The sequence below is a fragment of the Bos taurus genome, chromosome X, assembly GCF_002263795.3.
Source record: "Bos taurus isolate L1 Dominette 01449 registration number 42190680 breed Hereford chromosome X, ARS-UCD2.0, whole genome shotgun sequence".
NCBI lineage: Eukaryota > Metazoa > Chordata > Mammalia > Artiodactyla > Bovidae > Bos > Bos taurus.
This window is the reverse complement of record NC_037357.1, coordinates 91,712,339-91,739,455: the sequence shown is the minus strand read 5'-3', so window position 1 is coordinate 91,739,455 and position 27,117 is coordinate 91,712,339. Positions and strand designations below refer to the sequence as shown.

Sequence of the window (27,117 nt, the reverse complement as noted above, 5' to 3'; positions counted from 1 at the left end):
GATGAGGCTTAATTGCTTAGAGCTTTTGTGTAATAAGCTTTTATTAAAGTATAAAGGAGATAGAGAAAGCTTCTGACATAGGCATCAGAAGGGGGCAGAAAGAGTACCCCCTTGTTAGTGTTAGCCATGGAGTTATATACTCCCTTATTAGTTATTACAGTGAATCAAAAGAATATCTGGAGGTTATAAAGACCTCACTAGACCTACTCCCATAATTTACACCTTAAGATAACAGGATTAGCCAGAAAGTTTTTTCCAGATACTTTCCTCAAGCAGGATACATTATTGTTATATAATCCTAAGGAATGTAGAGGGACAAAAAAGTTTGTCCTTTCTTCCTCCTTGAGAACTCCAGACCCCTTTCTCTTTGGGAATTCCTGGACTTCTTATCAACCTGCCTAGGAAAGGACTCTCTCAGTGTGGCCCATGGAATTCAGGCCTAGATTTGCTTCTCATTTTGGCCTTGTCCTCATTCTACAAGTGATAAGAGGTACTTTAGTTATATTGAAATTTGCTAGCTAGTTATCAAGGTCTCAGATATCCAGATATCAAAGGTCTCATTAGGAAAAGGGATTCATATCTGTCTTTGATTTGGATTTGAAGGTAAGGACTGGGGAGAAATGAGAAGAATATACCGTTTTCTACTTTCGCCTTCCCCCATCTAACCTGGTCAATTCATAATGAAGTTTTTTCCCCCTGTATAAATTAGATTGGCTTCTAATTAGAGATTAGATGATTAACTCTTTAATATAATCACTGTTTACATTTCAAAGTATTTGAAAGCAAATATTTTGGCAAAGAGATTTCTTTTTTTTGTATACACAACATTAACAACATCTTGTTTTATCCAACTTTAACAAATGTTTGTATTAAAGAAACTTTAAAAAATTATGAGGAGTCCTAGCAAGATGGAGCAGTGACATGGGGTCCTCATGCTTAAATCTGGAGGTAACATAAACAAAACGTAGTTTCTGTGACAACAATCTGGAATTATATTTTATAACCACTTATAATTATTATTAACAATTATTTTGGTCCTCAGAATCAAAGCTAATAGTTGATTCATCTGCTTTTTTAATTGCCAGCTTCATATCAAGTTCTGTCATAATAATTCTGGGAGTTCAAAATTAATATTTGCAAATAGATGCCTGGCCATTTTTGTAGATGTTTTTCAAATTTAGTAAAATGTTCCATTTTTACTTTTGTCTAAAACAACTATAATGTTGCACACTGAAATAAGGGGGACCAGCCCTGAGATTACCAGATTTCAGGGTTGATAAATCTGTATAAAGTTCTTATTACCAAAGCAAGATGAATATAGTTAAGCTTGCTTAAGACGAAGTGTGTATTCTTCTAGATCATTTTATAAGCTTATGCATATATGCAATTTTAATGTAACCATAATGTATATAAATCTTTTTCCACTTATAACATCTTACATGTTTTAGCACATTTTAAAGGGCTGCATAAAGCCTTTAGTATGGATGTACCATTATTTATTTTTGTTGTTGTTCAGTTGCTCAGTTGTGTCTGACTCTTTGAAACCCCATGGACTGCAGCATGCCAGGCTTCCCTGTCCTTCACCATCTCCCAGAGCTTGCTCAAACTCATGTCCATTGAGTTGATGATGCCATCCAACCTTCTCATCCTCTGTCATCTCCTTCTCCTCTTGCCTTCAATCTTTCCCAGCATCAACGTCTTTTCTAATGAATCAGCTCTTCGCATCAGGTGGCCATATATTGGAACTTTAGCTTCAACATCACCCCTTCCAATGAATATTCAGAGTTCATTTCCTTTAAGATTAACTGATTTGATCTCTTTGCTGCCTAAGGGACTCTCACGTCTTCTTCAGCACCACAGTTCAAAAGCATCAGTTCTTCAGTTCTCAGCCTTCTTTATGGTCCAGCTCTCATATCCATACATGACTACTGGAAAAACCATAGCTTTGACTATATGGACCTTTGTTGGCAAACACATGTCTCTGCTTTTTAATACACTGTCTATATTTGTCATAGCTTGTCTTCCAAGGAGCAAGCGTCTTTTAATTTCATGGCTGTAGTCACGATCCACAGTGATTTTGGAGCTCAAGAAAATAAAGTATGTCACTGTTTCCATTGCTTCCCCATCTACTTTCCATGAAGTGATGGAACTGGATGCCATGATCCTAGTTTTTTGAATGCTGGGTTTTAAGCCAGCTTTTTCCACTCTCCTCTTTCACCTTCATCAGGAGGCTCTTTAGTTCCTCTTTGCTTTCTGCCATAAGGGTGGTATCATCATCTGAGGTTATTGATATTTCTCCCTGAAATCTCGATTCCAGCTTGTGATTCATTCAGCCTGGCGTTTCACATGATGTACTCTGCATATAAGTAAAATTAGCAGGGTGACAATATACAGCCTTAATGTACTCCTTTCCCAATTTTTGAACCAGTCCATTGTTCCATGTCGTTCTAACTGTTGCTTCTTGACCTACATACAGGTTTCTCAGGATGCAGGTAAGGTGGTCTGGTATTCCTATATCTTGAAGAATTTTCCACAGTTTCTTGTGATCCACACAGTCAGTCAAAGGGTTTAGCGTAGTCAATGAAGCAGAAGTAGATATTTTTCTGGAATTCTCTTAGTTTTTCTATGATCCAACAGATGTTGGCAGTTTGATCTCTGGTTCCTCTGCCTTTTCTAAATCCAGCTTGTACATCTGGAAGTTCTTAGCTCATGTACTGCTGACGCCTAGCTTGCTGGATTTTGAGCCTAATGTGTGTAATTGTGTGGTAGTTTGAACATTCTTTGGCATTGCCCTTCTTTGGTATTGGAATGAAAGTGGACCTTTTTCAGTCCTGTGGCCACTGCTGACTTTTCCAAATTTTCTGGCATATTGAGTGCAACACTTTTACAGCATCATCTTTTAGAATTCCATTACCTCCACTATCTTTGTTGGCAGTGATGCTTCCTAAGGTCCACTTGACTTCACACTCCAGGATGTCTGGCTCTAGGTGAGTGATCACACCACTGTGGTTATCCTGCTTTATCCATCATACATTATTTATTTAATGGAGCAGGTAAAATAAACATGTGTCTATTTTTTTTCTTTTTCTTTTTTGCTGTTTGTAATTATATTCCATGTTGTGAAGAACATCCTTATAGCTAAATCTTTGTTTGAACTCTTGATTTATTTCCTGATTTTACTATAATTTACTCAGACAAAAGGACCAGGGTAGTATAAAACTTTTGAATATTATTTTACAAGCTTAAAACCACTGTATGACAAACATTTGATTATCATTTGGCAGTGCCTAGCAATATATGACTAGAATTTTTACATGTTGCAGATTCTAATGTTAAGGTTAGAATTAGAATTATTTACAACTCTTTTGATTCTGTGTTGTCTATAAACTCTGTGGAAAAATATGGAATTATATAAAATGGGATGCTTTTATATCTTCTTTTCCCCCAAAATTACTCAGATTAATAGGATGTGTAGTAAGATATTGTCAAATTTACAGTTTATTGGATTCAGCCTTCTCAGTAAGTACCTACATGATAATATATTGCTATAAGCCTCACCTAAATATTTTTGTTAAAATAAAATATTGTACAATATTGGGTTAAAATCAGTGTTTTTTTGAGTAGCTAACTTTTGTGCATTTGAAGCAGTTCTACTTTTCCATTCTGATATAATTCTTTGTTGTCAGCTGAAAGTGAAAGAAGAAACTTGAACTTGTTAATTTGATTTCATATCTTGGTTTACAGAACACATCTTAAAATCAGTAGAAGAATTAACAAAATGTAATACATTTTTTTTCCATTGAGCACACTTGATATTCTCGTGTGCTTATATTCAGTTATGGCATTTCTTTAAGTTTGTTCCTTTTATAGGAAGAGTATTTATCAATAGGGTTTCCCTGGTGGCTCACGTTGTAAATAATCTGCCTGAAATACAGGAGACCCAGGTTCAATCCCTGAGTCAGGAAGATCCCCTGAAGAAGGGAATGGCTACTCACTCCAGTATTCTTGCATAGAGAATTCCATGGACAGAGGAGCCTGGCTGGCTGTAGCCCTTGGGGTTGCAAAGAGTCAGACACAACTGAGTGACTCACATACAGTTTTTTTTTTTAATTTAAATTTATTTATTTTAATTGGAGGCTATTTTTTTATTATTTCCTTGGGTTAATTTTCTAGAAATGAAATTGCTAGACATTTTAAAAACTTGGATAATTTAATTGTTGAATTACCCGTCAGAAAGGTCTAACCAGTTGACAGTCCCATAAATCCTAGTGGTTTATGAAAATGCCTATTTTCTATACACTTAGTATTTGCTATCCTTTGAAAGTTTTGAATTATACAATGTAAATAGTAACATAAAAGCAATAAAATGGGAAAAAAATAACCAAAAATGCTATTTTCTTAACATGGTGATTATAATATTTATTATAAATAGTCCAGGGAGATGAAGGAATATAAGTAGAGTCACCAGATATGGAAAAGCTCGACTCATTCACAGGAGCTAGAGTTCGGTGTGACTTCAAGGGGAGAAGAACTAGAGAATTAGGCAGGGACCAGTTCATTAAGGACTTAATTTGTCATCCAAAGGGACTTAACCTTATAGAAGATGAGGTGCCATCATTAGAGAATTTGAACTTGGTAGATAAGTGATTGATTTTGATACATTTGCATTTTAAAGTCACTCTGCTGTCACCAGTGGCAGTACATTGATTGGATTAGATAAATGTTTAAAATTATTTTCCAACAGAGTTGAAACTTGCATTTGTAAAGGGCTTAAACTTTTCTCCTAGAAGCCAGTATTGCAGCTGTTGGATACCAACACCTCAAAGGGATTGTTGGCAGTAGTTTAGTGAAGAGAGAACAAGAGAGAGAGAGACCATACAACATGTTAAACCTTGAATCACTGATTTATCTGTTTCTGGAGTGATAGCAATTCATTAGTAGTTTTACTATTAGGACTGGAAGCCATTGAAAGATAACAAACAAAAGTATATGAAACAATGCTATCTTTTTTATGAAAAAGTCTTGGTGAATATCAGTACTGCTGCATTTTGTTTTTCTTTTTCTGGTAGTAACATCAATAGTAGGATTGATATAGACATTCAGTAATGTAGACATTCTATCTGGTTTATGTGGTAACCAAAATATGAAATGTAACAGACGTGTTTTCTGCAATAATAGCAAATTGCACCTTCAACTGGAAGTTTGCTGTTATAATAAGTTTTATTTCTGTGCTATTTACAGCCTGTATCCCAAGCAGTTGGAGCTGAACAGCAAGCAACTCTTCTAAAACCAGATTTAGTTCGAAGGTGAGTATCTTCAAATTAATACCATGAAAGCAATGAGGGCATGTTGAAGTATTTGCCTTCTTTAGGTGCTTAGTCTCTTGACTACAGAAGCTTCTGTGTTCTAGTATTTGTGTGTATGTTCAATAAAAATAGTAGATATTATTATTACTTTTTATGTTAATAAGGATCATATGGATTGTAATATTATTGACCATTTTCTTGTTCACATTATTATAATAGTCTGGATTTTTTTTTTTTTTTGGCATGCGGGATCTTAGTTCCCTGACCAGGGTTCAAATCTAGGCCCTTGGTGGTGAGAGTACAGAGTCTGAACCACTGGACCACCAGGGAATTCTCTTCATATTCTGTTCTTTAAGAAAAGATTGTAAGAATTTTAAAAAGGAAATAATGTAATTTAAAGTTCAAGCTAATCTAAATAAATAATTTACAACCAGATATAATAATATATTATTATAAAAACCACATAATTTTATGTATTGTATATATATAATTGTATTTTCATTTGGTAATAACTTTCTGACCCAGGAATCAAACTGGGGTCTCCTACATTACAGGCAGATTGTTTACCAGCTGAGCTACCTGGGAAGCCCCTATCTTGTTCAGATTGGCTTAATTTCATTTGTTTTGTATTCAAATTCACTGATATTGATTCTTTCCTTTGTCCTATTCATTCTGCTATTGTGCAAAATGAATCGTTTATTTTTATGATTATATTCCTTTTATAATTTCCATTTGGTTCTTCCTTAATATATTCTATTATTATGAGATTTTCTGACTTTGCATTTGTTTCAGGAGTAGTTGTAATTGATCTTTGAAACAATTTGATAATGGCTGCTTTAAAATCTTTGTCAGGTAGTTGTGATTCATCCTGGTCTTGGTAGTTCTGATTCATCCTGGTCTTGGCATCTCTTGATTGACTTTTCACATTCAAGTTGTGATTTTCCTGGTTTTGGGTATGACAAAGAATTTTCATTTGTATCCTGGACATTTTGGACATTATGTTAGGATATTCTGGATCCTGTTTAAATCCTCTATTTTAGCAGGCAGTCACTGTGTTTAGGTGCCAAGATACTCATTTATCGATACTTTTGTGGACTATGGTTCTAATGCCAATTTAGTTTTCAGAGTCCCTGTAGTACTATTCTGGTCTGCTTTGGTTCATCTTGTATCACTGGGGCCCACTGCTGGACCAAGGGGTTGGAGAACAATGCCCTAGGCCCACTGCCCTAGGCTCTCTCTCCAGACCACATGCTACTGGTAGAATTCCCACCAGCATCACCAAGGGAGGAAAGGGCCCACTTTAACTACCTTCTGTTGCTGAGTTGGGGCTCAGGAGACCACTGTGCTTGAGCTACCTTTGCCTTTTGGCCAAGAGTCAAGAGACACTGAACGTGGACTGCTTTCTGTCACTGGGTGGGTAACCAGGAGATGCTTAGCTGATATATTTTTCTTCAAGTCCTGGGAGTCCCTAGCCAGTCTGCCTTCATCTTTTCACTCTTCAGTGCCCTCCTGTGATACTCTACTGTATTATTTCCAGATTTTATGGTTATACTTAGGGGTATAATTTCTGCCATCTTGTTCCAAACCCTAAACTAGTGTTTTAAGACAACTTTGTAAAGTGAATGATAAAACTGCATTGACTAAAATTATATCCCTTTTATCCTCTTAATGTGTTATGTTACTGCTATTTCTCTGTCTATTAAAGAACTAAGAGCATCTTCTTTCTCCACTTGTAGTTATGAAAATTCTTTTTCACAGGGACATAGAAAAAATATTAGGTGTTGTTTTTCTTTTATTGTATATCTTTTTTTTAAATTTTATTTTATTTTTAAACTTTACACAATTGTATTAGTTTTGCCAAATATCAAAATGAATCCGCCACAGGTATACATGTGTTCCCCATCCTGAACCCTCCTCCCTCCTCCCTCCCCATACCATCCCTCCGGGTCGTCCCAGTGCACTGGCCCCAAGCATCCAGTATCGTGCATCGAACCTGGACTGGCAACTCGTTTCTTACATGATATTTTACATGTTTCAATGTCATTCTCCCAAATCTTCCCACCCTCTCCCTCTCCCACAGAGTCCATAAGACTGTTCTATACATCAGTGTCTCTTTTGCTGTCTCGTACACAGGGTTATTGTTACCATCTTTCTAAATTCCATATATATGCGTTAGTATACTGTATTGATGTTTTTCTTTCTGGCTTACTTCACTCTGTATAATAGGCTCCAGTTTCATCCACCTCATTAGAACTGATTCAAATGTATTCTTTTTAATGGCTGAGTAATACTCCATTGTGTATATGTACCACAGCTTTCTTATCCATTCCTCTGCTGATGGACATCTAGGTTGCTTCCATGTCCTGGCTATTATAAACAGTGCTGCGATGAACATTGGGGTACACATGTCTCTTTCCCTTCTGGTTTTCTCAGTGTGTATGCCTAGCAGTGCGATTGCTGTATCATAAGGCAGTTCTATTTCCAGTTTTTTAAGGAATCTCCACACTGTTCTCCATAGTGGCTGTACTAGTTTGCATTCCCACCAACAGTGTAAGAGGGTTCCCTTTTCTCCACACCCTCTCCAGCATTTATTATTTGTAGACTTTTGGATCACAGCCATTCTGACTGGTATTGTATATCTTTATACACATACTTCATGAGTAGTTCTTTAGGAGAAAGGACTTAACCTAAAAATCAATTTTAAAAATATCTGGTGCATACAGACCTCATTTAAGTTTCAAATGTATTTATTGAATATATTCAAATTTATTAAGGAAAAAGCTGAAAAATACCTTTGATACAGATCAACTGAAAGTCTGTCCTGTCATAATCATATTGACTTGAACATGCAAAATATAGCTAGTTAGAATTAATCAAAAAAAAAAAAGAATTAATCATGTTGAATCATTTTCACATTAATCATTCAGTTTTTTTTAACCAAATTGTGGTGTATTTTTTCTTCTTCCCTTCTCCCCCACTCCCTCCCTCCTCCTTTGTTTCTTTCTTTCTTTCTATTGAGGTAAACCTGACATACACCCTTATGTTAGTTTCAGATGTACAATATAATGATTTACTATGTTTATATATTGTGAAATGATCACAATAAGTCTAGTTTAAAAATTCATCACCATATATAGTTAATAAAGATTTTTTTCTTATGATGAGAACTTTAAAAATCTACTCTGAGAAACTTTGAAATATGCAGTACAGTATTATTAACTATCATCTCCATGATGTACATTATATCCCCATGATTTAATTATTTTATAACTGGTATTAATAGTTTGTACATTTTGACTCCCTCCACCCATTTCACCCACTCTCTACATTCCCCCCATTCCTGTCTCTGGCACCCACCAGTCTATTCTCTATATCTTTGAGGCTGGGGAAGTTTTTGCTTGGTTGTTTTTTCCTATTGTTAGATTACACAAAAAGATCATCAGTTCAGTTCAGTTCAGTTGCTCAGTCGTGTCCGACTCTTTGCGACCCCATGAATCGCAGCACACCAGTCCTCCCTGTCCATCACCAACTCCCGGAGTTCACTCAGACTCACGTCCATCGAGTCAGTGATGCCATCCAGCCATCTCATCCTCTGTCGTCCCCTTCTCCTCCTGCCCCCAATCCCTCCCAGCATCAGAGTCTTTTCCAATGAGTCAACTCTTCGCATGAGGTGGCCAAAGTACTGGAGGTTCAGTTTTAGCATCATTCCTTCCAAAGAAATCCCAGGGCTGATCTCCTTTAGAATGGACCGGTTGGATCTCCTTGCAGTCCAAGGGACTCTCAAGAGTCTTCTCCAACACCACAGTTCAAAAGCATCAATTCTTTGGCGCTCAGCCTTCTTCACAGTCCAACTCTCACATCCATACATGACTACAGGAAAAACCATAGCCTTGACTAGACAGACCTTTGTTGGCAAAATAATGTCTCTGCTTTTGAATATGCTATCTAGGTTGGTCATAACTTTCCTTCCAAGGAGTAAGCGTCTTTTAATTTCATGGCTGCAGTCACCATCTGCAGTGATTTTGGAGCCCAGGAAAATAAAGTCTGACACTGTTTCCACTGTTTCCCCATCTATTTCCCATGAAGTGATGGGACTGGATGCCATGATCTTCATTTTCTGAATGTTGAGCTTTAAGCCAACTTTTTCACTCTCCTCTTTCACCTTCATCAAGAGGCTTTTGAGTTCCTCTTCACTTTCTGCCATAAGGGTGGTGTCATCTGCGTATCTGAGTTTATTGATATTTCTCCCGGCAATCTTGATTCCAGCTTGTGTTTCTTCCAGTCCAGCGTTTCTCATGATGTACTCTGCATATAAGTTAAATAAGCAGGGTGACAATATACAGCCTCGATATACTCCTTTTCCTATTTGGAACCAGTCTGTTGTTCATGTCCAGTTCTAACTGTTGCTTCCTAACCTGCATATAGGTTTCTCAAGAGGCAGGTCAAGTGGTCTGGTATTCCCATCTCTTTCAGAATTTTCCACAGTTTATTGTGATGCACACAGTCAAAGGCTTTGGCATAGTCAATAAAGCAGAAATAGATGTTTTTCTGGAACTCTCTTGCTTTTTCGATGATCCAGCAGATGTTGGCAATTTGATCTCTGGTTCCTCTTCCTTTTCTAAAACCAGCTTGAACATCAGGAAGTTCATGGTTCACATATTGCTGAAGCCTGGCTGAGAGAATTTTGAGCATTACTTTACTAGCATGTGAGATGAGTACAATTGTGCAGTAGTTTGAGCATTCTTTGGCATTGCCTTTCTTTGGGATTGGAATGAAAACTGACCTTTTCCAGTCCTGTGGCTACTGCTGAGTTTTCCATTTGCTGGCATATTGAGTGCAGCACTTTCACAGCATCATCTTTCAAGGTTTGAAACAGCTCAACTGGAATTCCATCACCTCCACTAGCTTTGTTGGTAGTGATGCTTTCTAAGGCCCACTTAACTTCACATTCCAGGATGTCTGGCTCTAGGTCAGTGATCACACCATCGTGCTTATCTTGGTTGTGAAGATCTTTTTTGTACAGTTCTTCTGTGTATTCTTGCCACCTCTTCTTAATATCTTCTGCTTCTGTTAGGGCCATACCATTTTTGTCTTTTATCAAGCCCATCTTTGCATGAAATGTTCCCTTGGTATGTCTAATTTTCTTGAAGAGATCCCTAGTCTTTCCCATTGTGTTATTTTCCTCTATTTCTTTGCATTGATCATACGGTATTTGTATTTCTGTTTCTGACTTACTTCACTTAGCATAATGCCCTCAACATCTATGTATGTTGTTACAAATGGCAAGATTTCATTCTTTTTATGTTGTTGTTCAGTTGCTAAGTCATATCTGACTCTTCACAACCACATGGACTGCAGCATGCTAGGCTTCCCTATCCTTCACTATCTCCCAGAGTTTGCTCAAAGTCATGTCCATTGAGTAGGTGATGCCATCCAACCGTATCATCCTGTTACACCCTTCTCCTCCTGTCTTCTGTCTTTCCTAGCATCAGGGTCTTTTCCAGTGAGTCAGCTCTTCACATCAGGTGGCCAAAGTATTGGAGCTTCAGCTTTAACATCAGTCCTTCCAGTGAGTATTCAGGGCTGATTTCCCTTAAGATTGGCTGGTTTGATTTCCTTGCTGTCCAAGGGACTCTCAAGTGTCTTCTCCAGCACCATAATTTGAAAGCATCAATTCTGTGGCAATCAGCCTTTTTTATGGTCCAACTCTCATATCTATACATGACTACTGGAAGAACCATAGCTTTGACTATATGGACCTTTGTTGGCAAATGAATATCTCTGCTTTTTAATACACTGTCTAGGTTTGTCATAGCTTTTCTTCCAAGGAGCAAGCGTATTCTAATTTCATGGCTGCAGTCACCATCTGCAGTGATTTTGGAGCCCAAAAAAATAAAGTTTGTCACTGTTTCCATTGTTTCCCCATCTACTTGCTGTGAAGTAATGGGACCAGATGCCAGGATCTTTGTTTTTTGAATGTTGAGTTTTAAGCCAGCTTTTTCCACTCTTCTCTTTCAACTTCATCAAGAGGTTCTTTATTTCCTCTTTACTTTCTGCCATTAGGGTGGTATCATCTGCATATCTGAGGTTATTGATATTTCTCCTGAAAGTCTTGATTCCAGCTTGTACTTCATCCTGCCTGGCATTTTGCATGATGTACTCTGCATATAAGTTAAATAAGCAGGAAGAAAATATACAGCCTTGTCGTACTCCTTTCCATTTGGAACCAGTCTGTTGTTGCACATCCGGTTCTAACTGTTGCTTCTTGACCTACATACAGGTTTCTCAGGAGGTAGGTAATATAGTCTGGTAGTCCCATGTCTTGAAGAATTTTCCACAGTTTGTTTTGATCCACACAGTCAAAGGCTTTAGTATAGCCAGTGATCAGGAGTAGATTTTTTTCAGGAATTCCTTTTATAGCTGAATAATATTCCTTTTGTTTATCTCATTTTCATTTCTTGTTCTGTTTCCTGCACTATTTCTGTCTTCCACACCTCATCTATCTTCTGTTGATTTTCTTACATGAACAGGTATATTATTTTGAGTTAGAATTGGTTTTTAGAATTTTATTTGAACATTAATAAGAAAAACCCTAAACAAACAAAATAAAATTGGTCAAGAACATCCACTGATAAAAGGTTCCACAGAGGTCCATCACTAGCAGTGTTTTTTTCACTCCCATTACTGTGAGATGTTTGCCTCAAGTAATCTCAGTGTTTTGTAACTTTTAAAAACAGCTTCATTGAGACATAATTCACATACCATTAAATTTTCACCCATTTAAAGTGTACAATTCAATGGAATTTAGTATATTTGCAAAGTTGTACAATTATAACTTTTTGAGAGATATTGTACAACTTATATATTTTATTTAAACTCATTTATTATTTTGTAATAGAGGGTTTTTCTTAGAATTTTACCATCAAAATGGAATGATTCTAGCCATACAGGGATTTCAGATATAAATCAGTTATAAATCTGATTTGGGTTAAATATTGGACTTTGAGAATCATAGAATAATGTCTTCTCTGAGAAACTGAATTGGAGTTGCTTTTGTTTTTTTTGTTTTTTTAAATAATAGTTTGAGTCATGATGTGGCACCTGTGAAGGAAAACACAAATACCCTTGATAACCCAAGTGGAAATGGCAAACAAGATCGGATCAAACAGAGAAGAGCTTCCTGTCCTCGGTCAGAGAAGGGAACTAAATTTCAGCTTACTGTTCTTCAGGTCAGTGTGTAAATATGATTTGGTTAAGAGTGCATGTTGAGGTCTGGGCAGTCAGGGAGGGGCAATGTTGCTGTGGCAGTGAGTATAGAGTATTATGAAATTCTTAAGCAGATACCCTTGAGCACAAATCTTTGTATTTGTGGTGATTATTTCCTTATGATAGATTCTTGGAAGTAGAATTATTGATCAGAGTATGAAGATTTTTAAACTTTCTCAATACATATTTCTAGATTGCTGTCCAGAAAGGTTGGACCAGTTTACATTTCTATTATTAGTGTATTTTCCTTTGCTTAAAGGTCAATTTGTGAGATTGGGAGAATTTTGAAAATGATTGCCCAGATTTAGATCTTTGCATTGCAGATAGTTATAGGGATTATCGTAACTTTTTTTGTATTTTTATAAAAGTTGTGCTCCTTTCCTTTCCTGATTTTTTTGCTGAATAATTTGAGCCTTAGATTTGTCATATAGTGGTTATTTAGACAGTATTTCACCAAGGGAAAAGCAGAATCTTTTTAGATTCTCAATATTTTAGACCATTTTTTCATATATTTTATGTGAGCTCATCGAAATATTTCCTATTTCCTTTGCAAAAAGAAGGCAATGACTGACTCTTAAACTAGTAAAATATTTGTGTCCAGGTTTCAACCTCTGGAGACAACATGGTGGAGTGTCAACTGGAGACACACAATAACAAGATGGTCACCTTCAAGTTTGATGTTGATGGTGATGCACCAGAGGATATTGCAGACTATATGGTAAGTACAGAAAAGACAAACCGTTTTCCCTTCAGAATTGTTTGTCTTTTTCCCCTTTAATTCTCCCCCCTCATTTACTGAGAGCCGTATTTTCTTAGGGTACTGCTGCTTTTTAAAATTCGTAAAGAGCTAAATTGGTTATGATCAAAAGTAAGTCACTATACCCCCTCTGGTGTCAGTATATTTATGTGTAAAATATGAGGGAGTTTCATTAAGAAAGGAGCTAGGTCAGTGGTTCTTAACTCTAGCTGCATGTCAAAATCAACAGAAGAGCTTTTAAAAAACAGTCCTTTGGGGAATTCCTTAGAGGTCCAGTGGTTAGGACTTGGAGCTTTCACTGCAGTTGCCCAGGTTCAGTCCCTGGTTGGGGAACTAAGATCCTGCAAACCGCATGGTATGGCCAAAAAAACCCTAAGACAAAAACAGTTCTGTTTCCTGGGTCCCTAATTAAATTAGGATTTTGGAGGGTGAGGCCTAAGTATTAATAGTTTATACAGTTATAACATCTTACATATAGGTGTTCAAGTAATGTTCATCATTTCATTTAGTTTTTGTATTTTCTTTGAATTGTTAGGCTTAAGTTAGTATTCCCCTCTTTTTTTAGGGGAATGGGCTAGGGTGGCAGGAAGAGTACATAATACTTTTGTTTCTGCCAGTTTTCTTTGGATATACATTCCTAGCCAAGCAGAATTTAACATTTGAAAATGTTAATAATATTGTGAATTCTGCCTCTTATTCAACTTAGTATTTTCTGAACTGTCTTGGGGCCATACTTTATCATCTTTAGAGATGTTTCATTTTGTGATTTTTGATTTAAAAGCTTTTGGGTTTGGACATCCTAGTTTTAAATGTAAACATTGCCTCAGTTATGTTCTTCAAATTAATTTATAGAGTTAATTAATTTTAATTAATTAGAATTCAAATTAATTTATAGAATGCTAACATTTTTTTAAATGCTGGCTTCTGGTAAGTAGTGCCAATCTGACAAATGCTGGTGATCTCAAGTAGAAAGAATAATTTAATGTGTTGTCTGGCATTTTATTGCTAGTCTTTTCTTAATTCTGTTGTGGCAATCAGGTCTAAATAGCAATTAATTTTTCTTTACAGTAGTCACCATATTATAATTTCAAAGAAACTAAATACATTCTTTTGAACAGACTTACTTTTCCTTTTGGATAGGTTGAAGATAACTTTGTCTTGGAAAGTGAAAAAGAAAAATTTGTGGAAGAATTGAGGGCTATCGTAGGTCAAGCCCAGGAGATCCTTCATGTTCACTCTGCTACAGAAAGAGCTGTTGGAGTTGACTCTGTTACTGTGGAACCCAGCAGTAGCCAAGTAAGAGCAGTTGCTTAGCAAATAGGTCTTCTCGAATATGTATCAGGAACTTCTTTATTTATCTATTCATTTTTAATTCAGACAGGATCATCTGAACAAGTACAGATAAATTCTGCATCCAGTCAAACCAGCAGTAAGTATATTTAACAAAATTTACCATTTGGCTTTTGAAGCAAGACATTTGGAAACTTAATTTACATACCTTGGGAAGGATATCAGCCAATAAAGGAATTTGATAAATTGTTAATATAGGTTTCCCCACACTTTGAAAGGACTTTATAGCTCAGAAATAAGAAGTAAAAAAAGTGAGAAGTAAAACTCTTCTCCAAATTTCCTCCAAGTATTGGTTCTTTACCTGATTAATTTATTTCTGAGTTGTCGTGTGGTATGTTACCAGAAAAGCAGTCACAGTACTGATGACCTTTAACAGCTTTAATGTTTGAATTTAACTGGCAAGTTTTATTTTTCTCCTGATATGAGATGGACAGCGACTTTCTTAACTAAAATCACTGTATTCTGAGTTTGTCTCATGTTTAATATCAGTAGCATTCGTTTCTTGATTTCATTCCACCAATGATATGCTTCTACCTGCTCTGATCACTAATAAGTTTTTGAAAATCAGATACCAGATAAATTTCCATGGACTAAAAATGAGGTCTTCTATTTTCTTTTCTCACAACCTTTTTTCTCCATTCTTTTCAGCTCTGATCATAGATATATTTAGAGTATCTGTGAGGGGGAGAAGAACCATAGACAAATGAGGACCTCTGAAGGAATTACAATAGCATGAAGAAACAACAGGTGGTGTGGGAGTCATGGAACCAGATACCATTATCCTGAAAGTTAGATTGTTTTAGGGTGCTAGGATTCTCCTCTATCTTCATTTTCTTATTAGTAGGAGTTTGAGTAGATTTCTAACTGGCAAAGTAGGGTAAAGTTTAAAAGAGAATTACTTATTTGAATAAGTTAACAAAGTAGGAATACAGATGTAGGGCCTTATTTTACTTTATTTTTTAAGTTGTTATAAAGTAAAATTGGCTTTTTTTCTTTTGGTGTAGTTATGTAAATTTTTGTCCTCTTATAGATATGTGTATCTATACACAGATCTATACACATATACACAGGGGCTTCCCTGGTGGCTCAGAGGTTAAAGCGTGTGCCTGCAGTGCAGGAGACCTGGGTTCAATCCCTGGGTGGGGAAGATCCCCTGGAGAAGGAAATGGCAACTCACTCCAGTATTCTTGCCTGGAGAATCCCATGGATGGAGGAGCCTGGTGGGCTACAGTCCACGGGGTCGCAAAGAGTCAGACACGACTAAGCAACTTTACTATAGATATGTGTAAGCACTACCATAATCAAGATACAAAACAAAGATGTAGGTTTTAATGGAAAAAACGCTTTTCATTTTTTTCCAAAAAGAAGTGCCCTGCTTTTCATCACTACTGATGCAGTGTTTGTTTCTGAAGAATCCCAAATCCTTCTCTAAAGATATCTTGCGCTTAGTTTTTTAGAGTATTTGTCAGTCAGGTTTGGGAGGTCTGGTCTTATAAGTTGCTGTTGGAAATAGAGATAAAAGACAATTTGTTGTTTTAACCTTATTTTCTTAGTTAACAAGTTAAATATATTGACAGTTGCTTAGCATATTAATTTTTGCCAATTCTTTCTACAGATGAATCTGCTCCTCCTCAGTCATCCCCAGTTGGTCGATGGCGATTCTGTATAAATCAGACAATAAGAAACCGTGAAGCTCAATCTTCTCCTTCTCTTCAGCAGTACATGCCTACAGTTCCTGGGTTAAACCTACTTTCTAGTAAGTGTTTGTTGGCTGCACCTTTATTCAGACCTGGGAGATGGGGATGCAAAATATATACCGTATCTTTAAGTTGTTTTCATGGAAAAGACCCTAATGCTGGGAAAGATTGAAGGCAAAAGGAGAAGGGGGCAGCAGAGGATGAGATGATTAGATAGTATCACCAACTCAATGGACATGAATTTGAGCAAACTCTGAGAGATAGGAAAGCACAGGGAAGTCTGGCGTGCTGCAGTCCATAGGGTTGCCAAGAGTTGGACACGACTAGCAACTGAACAACAACATGGGTATTTTATTCCATTTATGAGAATTTCCATAAGCATTTTTGAAGATGTTAATATTAGAATATAACTTAAGCCATTTAAATTTTATTATTTATGAAAAAAATATTTTTCTCCTTGTCAAGAGTAGTTTCACACTGGTTCTGATTTGCCTCTTGTTTCTCTTTGTCCCTTTTGAGTTTGGACTAGTCTATGCTTTGTACTTACCAATACATGCTTAGCCATTCTTTGTTATTATTCTAGGTCCAAGAAACATAAGTAATAAGGAAATATCACAGGACACACTGCTTACTCTAGAAAGTAATCCGTGCCAGCGTGTACTTTTCACCTCCACATCACAACACAAGGATGTAGTTGATGGTAAGATTTCTGAATATGCCAGTGTAGAAACTAAGCAGCCAGCTATACTTTATCAAGTGGAAGATGACAGGCAAATAATGGTACCAGTTGCTAGTAGTTCCAATCATACTGCTACTTCAGTTCGTGCAGTTCCACTTGAATGTGAGGGACTCACCAATGAAGCAGGCATATTTCTACCTGTGTATCCAGGTCACCAAGCTGCCAGTCAGGCAGCTTCTGACGAGTCAACTCAGATTGCAGCTAACTGTCTTACAACCCCGGCATTTATATCTGATCAAAAGCCTCAATCCTTACTAGTGCAGCAGCGAACTACAGATGCCGAATTTATTTCCCAAGAAGGAGAAGCTGCAGTGAACATGGAAGCAAGTTCTCCTAAGATGGTCGTTCCCACTCAGAATCCTGGCATTGAACCAGCCAGCCTTCTATCCTCTACTGTCCTGGAATCAGATGGGGAAAGACCTCCAAAAATGGAATTTACAGACAACCGAATTAAAACTCTGGATGAAAAATTAAGAAATTTGCTGTATCAGGAGCATAACATACCTAGCATCTACCCTGAGAGTCAGAAGGATACCCAAAGCATAGACTCTCCATTTTCTTCCTCTGCTGAAGATGTACTCTCATGTCCAGTGCCAGAAGTCATAGGCACCAGTCACTGTGGAATTCAAGATAGTCCTGCACAGTCCCCTAATTTTCAGCAGACAGGCTCTAAGATTCTGTCCAATGTGGCTGTGAATCAGCCTGCTAACATATCAGTGTTCAAAAGGGACCTGAATGTGATAACTTCTATACCCAGCGAATTATGTTTACATGTAAGTATCATTCTTTCTAACCAATTCCTTATGCTTTTAAAAGAAATGCCTTCTTTTCTAAAGTTCTGTCCTTTGAAATGAAATTATCTATGTCATAAGATTCTGAGGTCACAGGTGTTTAAAAGGCCATGGCTTAGGATGAAGGGGCCTAAAACTTCTCAATAGAGGCAGTAGAACTATCTTTGGTGAGAGACCCCTCTGTTGAATTAGCTAGGAACTTGTGAGCAATGTTTATGTTTATATTAATGACAGAACAGGACTGATAGATTGTTTTAGGGGGTAGGAAGAACTTGCTTTTAGATTTCCACTTAAAAATACCTATTATCAGTTTCCTTTTAAAAATTGTATGGTTTTAATTTAATCTTGTTTGTGAGTTTTTTATTTATTTGAGAACATTTTTTAAAAGAAAATTAAAATCCCCCATAATCTCCTGACTTGTTTTTTTTTCTTAATTTATGTAATGTAAGAATTTAACTTCTTTTTTCTGTTCCTTCAGCTCATAGGGATAACCACTATCTGGTGCTTATCCACTATATGGTACTTATCCTTCTTGACTTAAGCTTATACAGATCTAGTTAAAAACCTATAACTTTTTATTCAATAAAATAGGATTGTGCTATAAACATATTGGTCTACAATTTAATTTTTTATTTTATAGTATATCATAGACATATTTATCACTGTATCTCTATTATTGTTATTATATAAGTAATATATGCATATATATAAAGTAAAATTCACCTCACTTTCAAACCTATAGACACAGCTGTTAATAAATCTTCCTAGACATGGTTTTAACTAACATACAAATATTTATATAGCACTTTTTTATATGTATTATATCTATTCACAAAGATACAGATATATACTATATATTTATATACATATACTTCCTTATATACATGTGCTGTTCTGCATTTTTCCCCCACTTACAGACATCTATCCATATCAGAATACATAGTTTTACCTCACCTAACAGCATAACATCCCATTGAATAAAAATAACTTACTTGTTTTTTTGTAAACTAGTAATTTAAAATTATGCAGTTGATGCATAAACACAAAAATTCAGAAGGATAGGAAATTAAATTGTTGTGTTGACACTCCCACTCCCCAAACATTTAAGTTCCTGGTTTTAGTTCTGTGGTCATTGCTATTAATAACTTGTAAATAATATACTTACTGATTTTTGGATTTAGCAGTTTCATATAATAAAATCTGACTCATTTCTCGGAATGGTGGAGAAATTATATTTTCTCTTTCCTCTATTTTTCTTCCCTGTACACCTCCCATTTTTATTACTTAAATTACACTTTAGCATTAACAAAGTTTATAACATATACATTTTTTAATAGTTGGTTATGCCTTGTCTGTAGGTTGATTGGAAGAATTGAAAATCAGTAAATAACATATTATATGTGTTATCTGATGATCATGTAATGTGATTAGAACCATAAAAAATGAAATGTAATTCTCTATTATTTAAGCTTTGTTGCTCAAAAGAAAATCTTCCAAGTGTCAAAGTCAAATGGATTATTTTATTTGTTTCAAATGTCCACTTGCTACATCTAGATCAAACTTATTACCTGCCACTATTTCTGGTGTCCTAGAATTCCGTTTTGTTTTCCCCCTCAAATGCTTCTATAAATAATATTTTTAAATATGTTGCATGGATTAGCAGTTTGATTTTTTTAAATGTCCAAAAATGTCTTTATTTTGTTTTACCCTTAGTTAAGTATAGGTAGTAACATCATTTTGAGTTAATTTTTGTATATGGTGTGAGATAAAGATCTAGCTTCATTTTTCTGCATATGATCATCCAGTTGTTCCAGCAGTGTTATTTTATTCTCTTTACTGTTATTATAAATGAAATTGCTTTTTTAAATTTCCTTTTCTGATTTTTCATTGGTAGCATATAGAAATACAATTGATTTTTGATTGTTGATGTTATATGCTTCTACTTTGCTTTGTTTATTAGCTGTAATAGCTTTTGGTGGATATTCTATATAATATATAAGATTGTATCATCTGTGAATAGACAATTTTATTTCTTCATTTACTTTTTTTCTTTTTCTTACCTATTTAACTTTTCATTTCATGTTTTCCATCTCGTCCTTTTGCTTTTCGTACTGGGAGAATTTCTGTATTTATAAGCTGTTTATAATCTCCTATTCAGGTATTTTTTATGTGAAGGATTATATTTTTAATTTCTAATAATTTCTTTTTCTTATGGATGTGTATATTCACACATGTCTTTGAAGATATTAAAGCCTTATTCTATGTTATTAATGTTATTTCCTTGGCTATTCTATTTGTTGAGTTTAGTGTTTTCTTAAAGTACTGATTTCCCAAAAGTGTTGGTGATTCTTTATTGCGTACTCAGTTTTTCTTTTTCCCCTATGAGATTCCCTCTTTGTCTGTTTGTAAATGCTATATACAATTACTATAGTCTTACTCTAGTAATTATGAGGAAAGCGTGGGACATGCTTCCTGGCACTGGTTATTGCAACTTGTCTCTGATGCTGCCTAGAGGGAGGTCTAATAGCTAGTCTTCAAAAGTAGCAGGGCTTCCCCTTAACCTCCTAGATCTTATCTCCTCCCTATATTGCTGATACTTTTCTTGGCCACAAACATTTTCCTCTTGCCACTCTTATTTGGGAGCAGATGCCTCTGATGTCTTTTCTTTGTTGTGGAGGTGGGGTAGGAAGGTGCAGAACTGCCTGGCTGTTCCTTGTTTGGTACCCTAACCAGTTCACTCTTCCATTCAGTGGATATCTACTGAGCAGTGAATAAGTCAAGATCTCTGTTTTTTGTGGAACTCATACTCTAGTGGGGGAAAATAAATCCTAAACAAATAAAAAGGGCTACAATAGGATGACTAAGGAATTACTTTAGATAGAGTGGTCACGGAAGGATTTGTTTGCGATGGTGATATTCACAGGTAAGAGACCTGTTTTAGGAACCAAAAGAAGGCCAGTAAGTAGTAGGGTGTTACAAGATGATGTTGAAGTGACAGATAGGAGACAAATTGTGTGTAGCTTTGTAAGCATTCTATCCAACTACTCATCCTTTTGGTTGTTCAGGGTGCTCTCTCCTGCTGCCCATATCTCCCACCTGAGTTTACTGCATTTTGAAACAGTTCTTGCATATGTCATGCAGATTAAAGGAGGCTACTTTTTCCTCCTTTAATCTTATATGCCTGTGTCTACATCTGTTTTTCCTGTTGCACTTATAGCTTTGGGTTGATAAGAGAAGCTAGAACTTGTATTTAATTTATCATCTTGATCCAGTTATTACTTAATAAAAATCTTTTCTGTAATTTCAGTGGGACCAATGTTATTGAGAGTTTTTTTTTTTTTTTTTTCTCTTTATGAAAGTAGTATTGGTAGTCCAAAATAGGACTTTGGAAAATAAAAACTAGTTGTTCAGAATTTTACTTTTAATGACTGTTGACTCTAAGAATTAAAAATGCTTATCCCAAACTGCAGTTTACTTAGTGCTGCTTTTAGGCTGTCTTGGAGAAGGAAATGGCAACCCACCCCAGTATTCTTGCCTGGAAAATCCCATGGATGGAGGAGCCTGGCAGGCTACAGTCCATGGGGTCTAAAGAGTCGGGCATGACTGAGCGACTTCACTTCACTTCAGGCGATCTACCTTCAGATAAATGCTAAATCCTATTCTTTGAGCTTCTCAATACTTTTTTAATTTTCTAAATTTGTAGGGGCCATTCTCAGATTTCCCAAAGTATTTGTGGCTATGTATATTAATTTTTTGTATGAGTTATTATAAGGAATTTATTTTTAAAGTACTCAGAAACAGCAGTTAATTCTTATTTTTCGGGGGGAAAATGGGAATACAAGAGGGAAGTGTGATTTTATAGTCAGCTGTGGCCTGATGTTAACAATTTTTAGAGTTTGAATTTGAAATAATTTTGAGATCCATTTTAAATTAAATTTCTGTGTGATTACATAATATAATAAATTTGATTTGGTAATATATTTCTGTAAATCTTAATGCCTAGATATCTTGATTTTCTATGTTTATCATGTGTGTCAGGCATCTTTAACTGTCCTAAGTAATATAAGCATAGATGAAAATTTCCATTTTAAGATGATAAGATTTAACTAACCTTTTTTTTTTTTTAGTAAATTGGTGTAATGAAGGTTTTTTATTGTTTTAAATCTGTTTACTTCAGATTTTAATTTTCAGTTTTCAAAGTTGCTATGATAAAAAATATTCTAGGGTGGAAATTTAATATTCTGTGATTTTATTTATGTGAAGTCTAAATAATATTTTTAAAGAAAAAGAAGGCTTAATTCCTATATGTTCAATACTTCAGGTTTAGTCTGACATAGTACTATTAATAGAAATATACATAGCATTCTGTTTTTGATTACTGACTGGTCCATACAAGAAACTCCAATGGTATAAATAACTGCTCTACCTCACGTAAATTATTACCGTTTTGGTTTTCCTCTTTTTATCTCCATCTAGGAGATGTCCCCAGATGCTTCACTTCCGGGAGATCCAGAGGCCTATCCTGCTGCTGTGTCAAGCGGTGGAACCATTCATCTACAGACAGGAGGTGGATATTTTGGCCTAAGCTTTACTTGTCCTAGTCTCAAAAATCCTATTAGCAAGAAATCCTGGACTCGCAAATTAAAAAGCTGGGCATACAGGCTACGGCAGTCAACCAGCTTTTTCAAGAGATCAAAAGTCCGTCAAGGTAGTGTGCTTACAGTCAGGGACGTAGACTAGGTAACATCATTTTTCATTTACTTCTGTTTCTTTCTGTTGTTATTCATACACAAATCTTGCCACCTTTTCCATATAGCCCATGTATGTAACACGTCCCATTAATGTCATTTCCATTTTATTTTTCCTTTTGTAACTAATTCAGTTTTAAAGTATTCATTTCATATAGACACTAAGTCTCAGGATAAATCTTGAAATGTCTGATTTAGAGGTAGGGGCTTCTACAGTGTTGCTTATTACATTAACACTTTTTTAATTGTCTAGCAGGAGTTAAGCTTTTTCTACTTCATTTCTGGTAATGTAAACAAATGTAATATTAACAAACAATTTTCTCCTTTCTGCTTACAATTTGGCAAAACTTGCAGTGGAAACAGAAGATACGAGATCAGCAGTTGTTCCTGACCCCATTCATCTGACAGGAGAGTCCACAACTGATACTAGGTCTTTGAGTAAATGTAAAGCAATGAGTGGATCATTTCAGCGGGGTCGGTTTCAGGTTTGTGTCTTTGGTAGAATCATTTTCTACAGGGACATTATGAAAGGTGACAGCATTGAAGATCTAGGTCTGTAGATGGTAATTATTTTAAATGTAGATTATTATCATATTTAATTTTTCCCCCTTATATGTATCTTCTCACCTTCTGTAGCCATCCACTAAAGGTGAGTCTAAAGAAATGAGGATTTTAGTAACTGGAACAGAGCATAGATCTGTGTCATTGTTTTTTGGTGGGTGGGAGTCATCTTTTTTATAAATCTGATTTCATGTCCTTTAGAATCTTGGCAATTAAAATATTTTTAATTTTTTATTGAAGTATAGATGGTTTACAAAATGGTGTTAGTTGTATGTGCACCTATGGAATGTTTTAATTGCAGAATTGTATTTGAGCAATATGTAGCCAACTGAATTTACAAAAGGCCCAACTGAAAACCTTTGAATATGGCAAGAATAAATGGGATTTTTTTTAAACTTTTTTTTTCCTTTGGCTGCTCCATGTGACATGCAGAACTTCCCTGACTAGGGGTCAAACCTGTGGCCCCTGCAGTGAAAGTGCAGAGTCTTAACCACTAGACCACTGGGGAAGTCCTAAATGGGGTTTTAAAGTTTTGGTATTATCAGTGTGTATGCATTGCAGAAGACCATCCAATTGTCTGTACCATATAATATATTGAATTTCTTTGTGGGTTTACTCTTTGGTTAGGCAGAGCCAGCCACCTCTGCCTTTTTGTATTTCAGGTGATTACAGTTCCCCAGCAGGAGTCAGTGGAAGTGACATCTTTTGGAATAGAACACATACCAGCATTCAATGAAATGACAAGTCAGTCTAGTGAAGAAGCTTTAGCCTTTACTGAAACAGCAAAGTCTCAATTGGTAGAAATGGAACCTGTCACACACAATCCACAAACTTCACTTTCTCCTCAGAAGTTACAAGCTCTTCATGAAACCTTCAAAGAAGATCCAAGAATTTCCAAACAAACTGACAACTTTTCATCTTTTAGTATAGCTTGTGAAACTGATATATCTTCGATGAGTACAGAAAAGGAATTGGAAGAAAATTCAGCCACAGGAAGTAGCATGCAGTCTGGATCTGAACTGCTTAAAGAGAGAGAGATACATACTGCTAGGAAACAGCCTAGCTCTAATTGTGAATTTTCAGCCGCTCTTCCTGACAGAGGGAAATCAATGGCGAAGACTGGTACAGAGAGAGAAAAGTGCTTACCACTCTGTGAAGAAAAAGCCTGTGTTCAAACACAGAGCTCACACTTTTATTCACCATCTTCCCCAATGAGCAGTGATGATGAGTCAGAAATAGAGGATGAGGACTTAAAGGTGGAGCTTCAAAGATTACGAGAAAAGTAAGAACTGTTTCTCTTTTGTCACAAATCTGATTGCTTTGGGTTTTATAGAACTAAGTATTTGACTGGTAGCTAATTGAGATTGGTGACATTTTGTGCTGTGTGATTAGTCATTCAGTCGTGTCCTACTCTTTGAGACCCCATGGACTGTAGCCTGCCAGGCTCCTCTGTCTATGGGAATTGTCCAAGCAAGGATACTGGAGTGGGTCGCAATGCCCTCCTCCAGGGGATCTTCCCAACCTAGGGATCTAACCCAGGTCTCCTGCATTGCAGGTGGATTCTTTACCATCTGAGCCACCAGGGAAGCCTGGAGTGGATAGTTTATCCCTTCTCCAGGGGATCTTCCCGACCCAGGAATTGAACCGGGGTCTCTTGCATTGCAGGTGGATTCTTTACCAGCTGAGCTACCAGAGAAGCCCTGGTGACATTTTAATGATTCAAAAAAATTTGTTATTGAAAACTACAAAGATAGCATCAGATCCCAGAGGCTAAGGGCTCAGTCCCACAAGACTGCCCCCTTCAGATGCCCATCACAAGTCCAAGTAGTGTTACCTATGCTTCTGACCAACCTGTTACCACAGGTTTCCACAAACCTCTCCTCAGGTTTGATTAACTTGCTAGAATGGCTTATAGAACTCAGGAAAACAGTTTTCTTACTAGATTATTGGTTTATTATAAAAGGATACAACTCAAGAACAGCCAGATGGCAAGGTATAGAAGGGGCAAGGAACCTCATGGCCTCTCAGGAGTGCCACTGTCGCACCTACATGCCTCCTTCAACCTAGAAGCTCTCAGAATCCCTGTAATTCACAGATTTTTATGGAAACTTCATTATGTAGGCATGATTGAGTAAATCATTGGCCATTGGTAATTAATTCAACCTCCAGCCTCTTTTCCCTCCTTAGAGGTACCCATCCTTAGGGGCTATCCAGAAGTCACTTTGTGATTTAAAGGGGCTTATTTTGAATAACGAGACACTCCTTTATCACTCTGGAAATGTTTCAGGAACTGGAGCTATTTGAGGACAAAAGACCAAACATTGTAACAAAAAATTCTTGGATCACTCTTATCATTTAGAAAATTACAAGGGTTTTAGGAGCAGTGTGCCAGGAATAGGGACCAAGATCAAATAACATCTTATTTTTATTATAAATCATAATATCATAACAGTAAAAATGCACACAAAACAGTCTATTTCTCATGCTCTAACCTCATTTCTCATAGGCAACCACTGGTATATAACTTGTCCATCATTTTTTTATGCATTTACAAATATAGTTTTTAAGTTTATAAAAGTAGGATCATAATATACATGTTATTCTGCATTTTTTGGCTTAACATTGTCTCCTCTTCATGTTTGCACAAATAATCTTTATTCCATGCATTGGGATAGCATATAGCCATTTATTTGTGTGTGTGTGTGTGCACAGTTGCATCTAACTCTTTGTAACCCCATGAACTGTAGCCTGCCAGGCTCCTCTATGAATTTTTCCAGGCAAGAATACTGGAGTGGGTTGCTATCTCCTTCTCAAGGGCATCTTCCCTACCCAGGGATTGACCTCTCGTATCCTGCATTGGCAGGTGGATTCTTCACCACTGCACCACCTGGAAAGCCCCAAAGTTTATTTAATCCCTCCTTAATGAGAATTTCAGTTTTATCCCATATTTTGTTTATATAAAAAATGTTGAAGTGAACATCCTTTTATGTTTGTGTACTTATATTAGAAGGATACCTAAATTCCTGGATTAGAGGTTTGTACAAGTGCCTGTTTTCCCACTCCTTCACAACATTAGACTGGGTGTTATTGATTCTTTTAATTTTATTCCTATCAGATGAATAAAAATTATTTTTTAAAATTTGTGTTCTAATTAATACTAAGGTTGTGCATCATCTCATATTTATTGGCTACTTGTATTTCCTTTCCTTTAGAGTTACTTTTTCTTATTCTTTCCCCCCTTTTCTATAAAGTCATTGATTTTTGGCAGATATTTATATGTTCTGAATAGTAACCTTTTACTATGTTGAAAAATTATTTCCTGTTTACACTTGCAAAGAATAATCATGTTAATATTATCAGTACTATGGAACTTTAATTTTTTAAATTATCTTTTACTATATTGAGGTTTTATAAATTTGTTCTTGTCAATTTATTGAGCTTTTTCTTTATGTCTGATTAGTTTAATGTTGCACTTTAGGAAGGCACTGATCATATTAATTTTGTGAAAATATTCTGTATTTCCACATTCTTAATCTAAATTCCTTGTTAAACTTTACTTGTACTGGTAGAGTTCCTTGGCTCATGTATATGGCTCCTGTGCCATTAAAGTGCTTTCTGCATGATTTTCCTTCAGACATATTCAGGAGGTGGTAAATCTTCAAACCCAGCAGAATAAGGAGCTACAGGAGCTCTATGAACGCCTTCGAGCAATTAAAGATAGCAAAGTCCAATCATCAGAAGCTCCTGTATCACCTGCATCACCACGTAGACCAAGATCTTTAAAAAGCAAACTTCGAAGCCGTCCCCAGTCCTTGACATGTGTGGACAGTGGCACAGTTGCTACAGGTAAATCAGTCTTATAAGTGATTTTAAAAGCCTGGTCAAAGATCAGCAAAATTAGA

The 27,117-nt window shown here is 36.1% G+C and overlaps 1 protein-coding gene across 4 annotated transcripts in view; it reads left to right on the top strand.

The window, feature by feature from the left end:
• The window catches only part of WNK3 (WNK lysine deficient protein kinase 3), a 190,972-nt gene that overhangs the window by 119,919 nt on the left and 43,936 nt on the right, over window positions 1–27,117 (top strand). For all 4 annotated transcript variants that reach the window (XM_024987725.2, XM_024987726.2, XM_059883267.1 and 1 more), the window contains 11 exons: window positions 5,242–5,306; window positions 12,388–12,535; window positions 13,174–13,290; window positions 14,470–14,625; window positions 14,707–14,758; window positions 16,295–16,435; window positions 16,960–17,888; window positions 22,383–22,473; window positions 23,009–23,139; window positions 23,878–24,497; window positions 26,850–27,061. In XM_024987725.2, coding sequence (XP_024843493.1) covers window positions 5,242–5,306; window positions 12,388–12,535; window positions 13,174–13,290; window positions 14,470–14,625; window positions 14,707–14,758; window positions 16,295–16,435; window positions 16,960–17,888; window positions 22,383–22,473; window positions 23,009–23,139; window positions 23,878–24,497; window positions 26,850–27,061 — 2,662 coding nt within the window. The remainder of the gene's footprint in view (window positions 1–5,241; window positions 5,307–12,387; window positions 12,536–13,173; window positions 13,291–14,469; window positions 14,626–14,706; window positions 14,759–16,294; window positions 16,436–16,959; window positions 17,889–22,382; window positions 22,474–23,008; window positions 23,140–23,877; window positions 24,498–26,849; window positions 27,062–27,117) is intronic.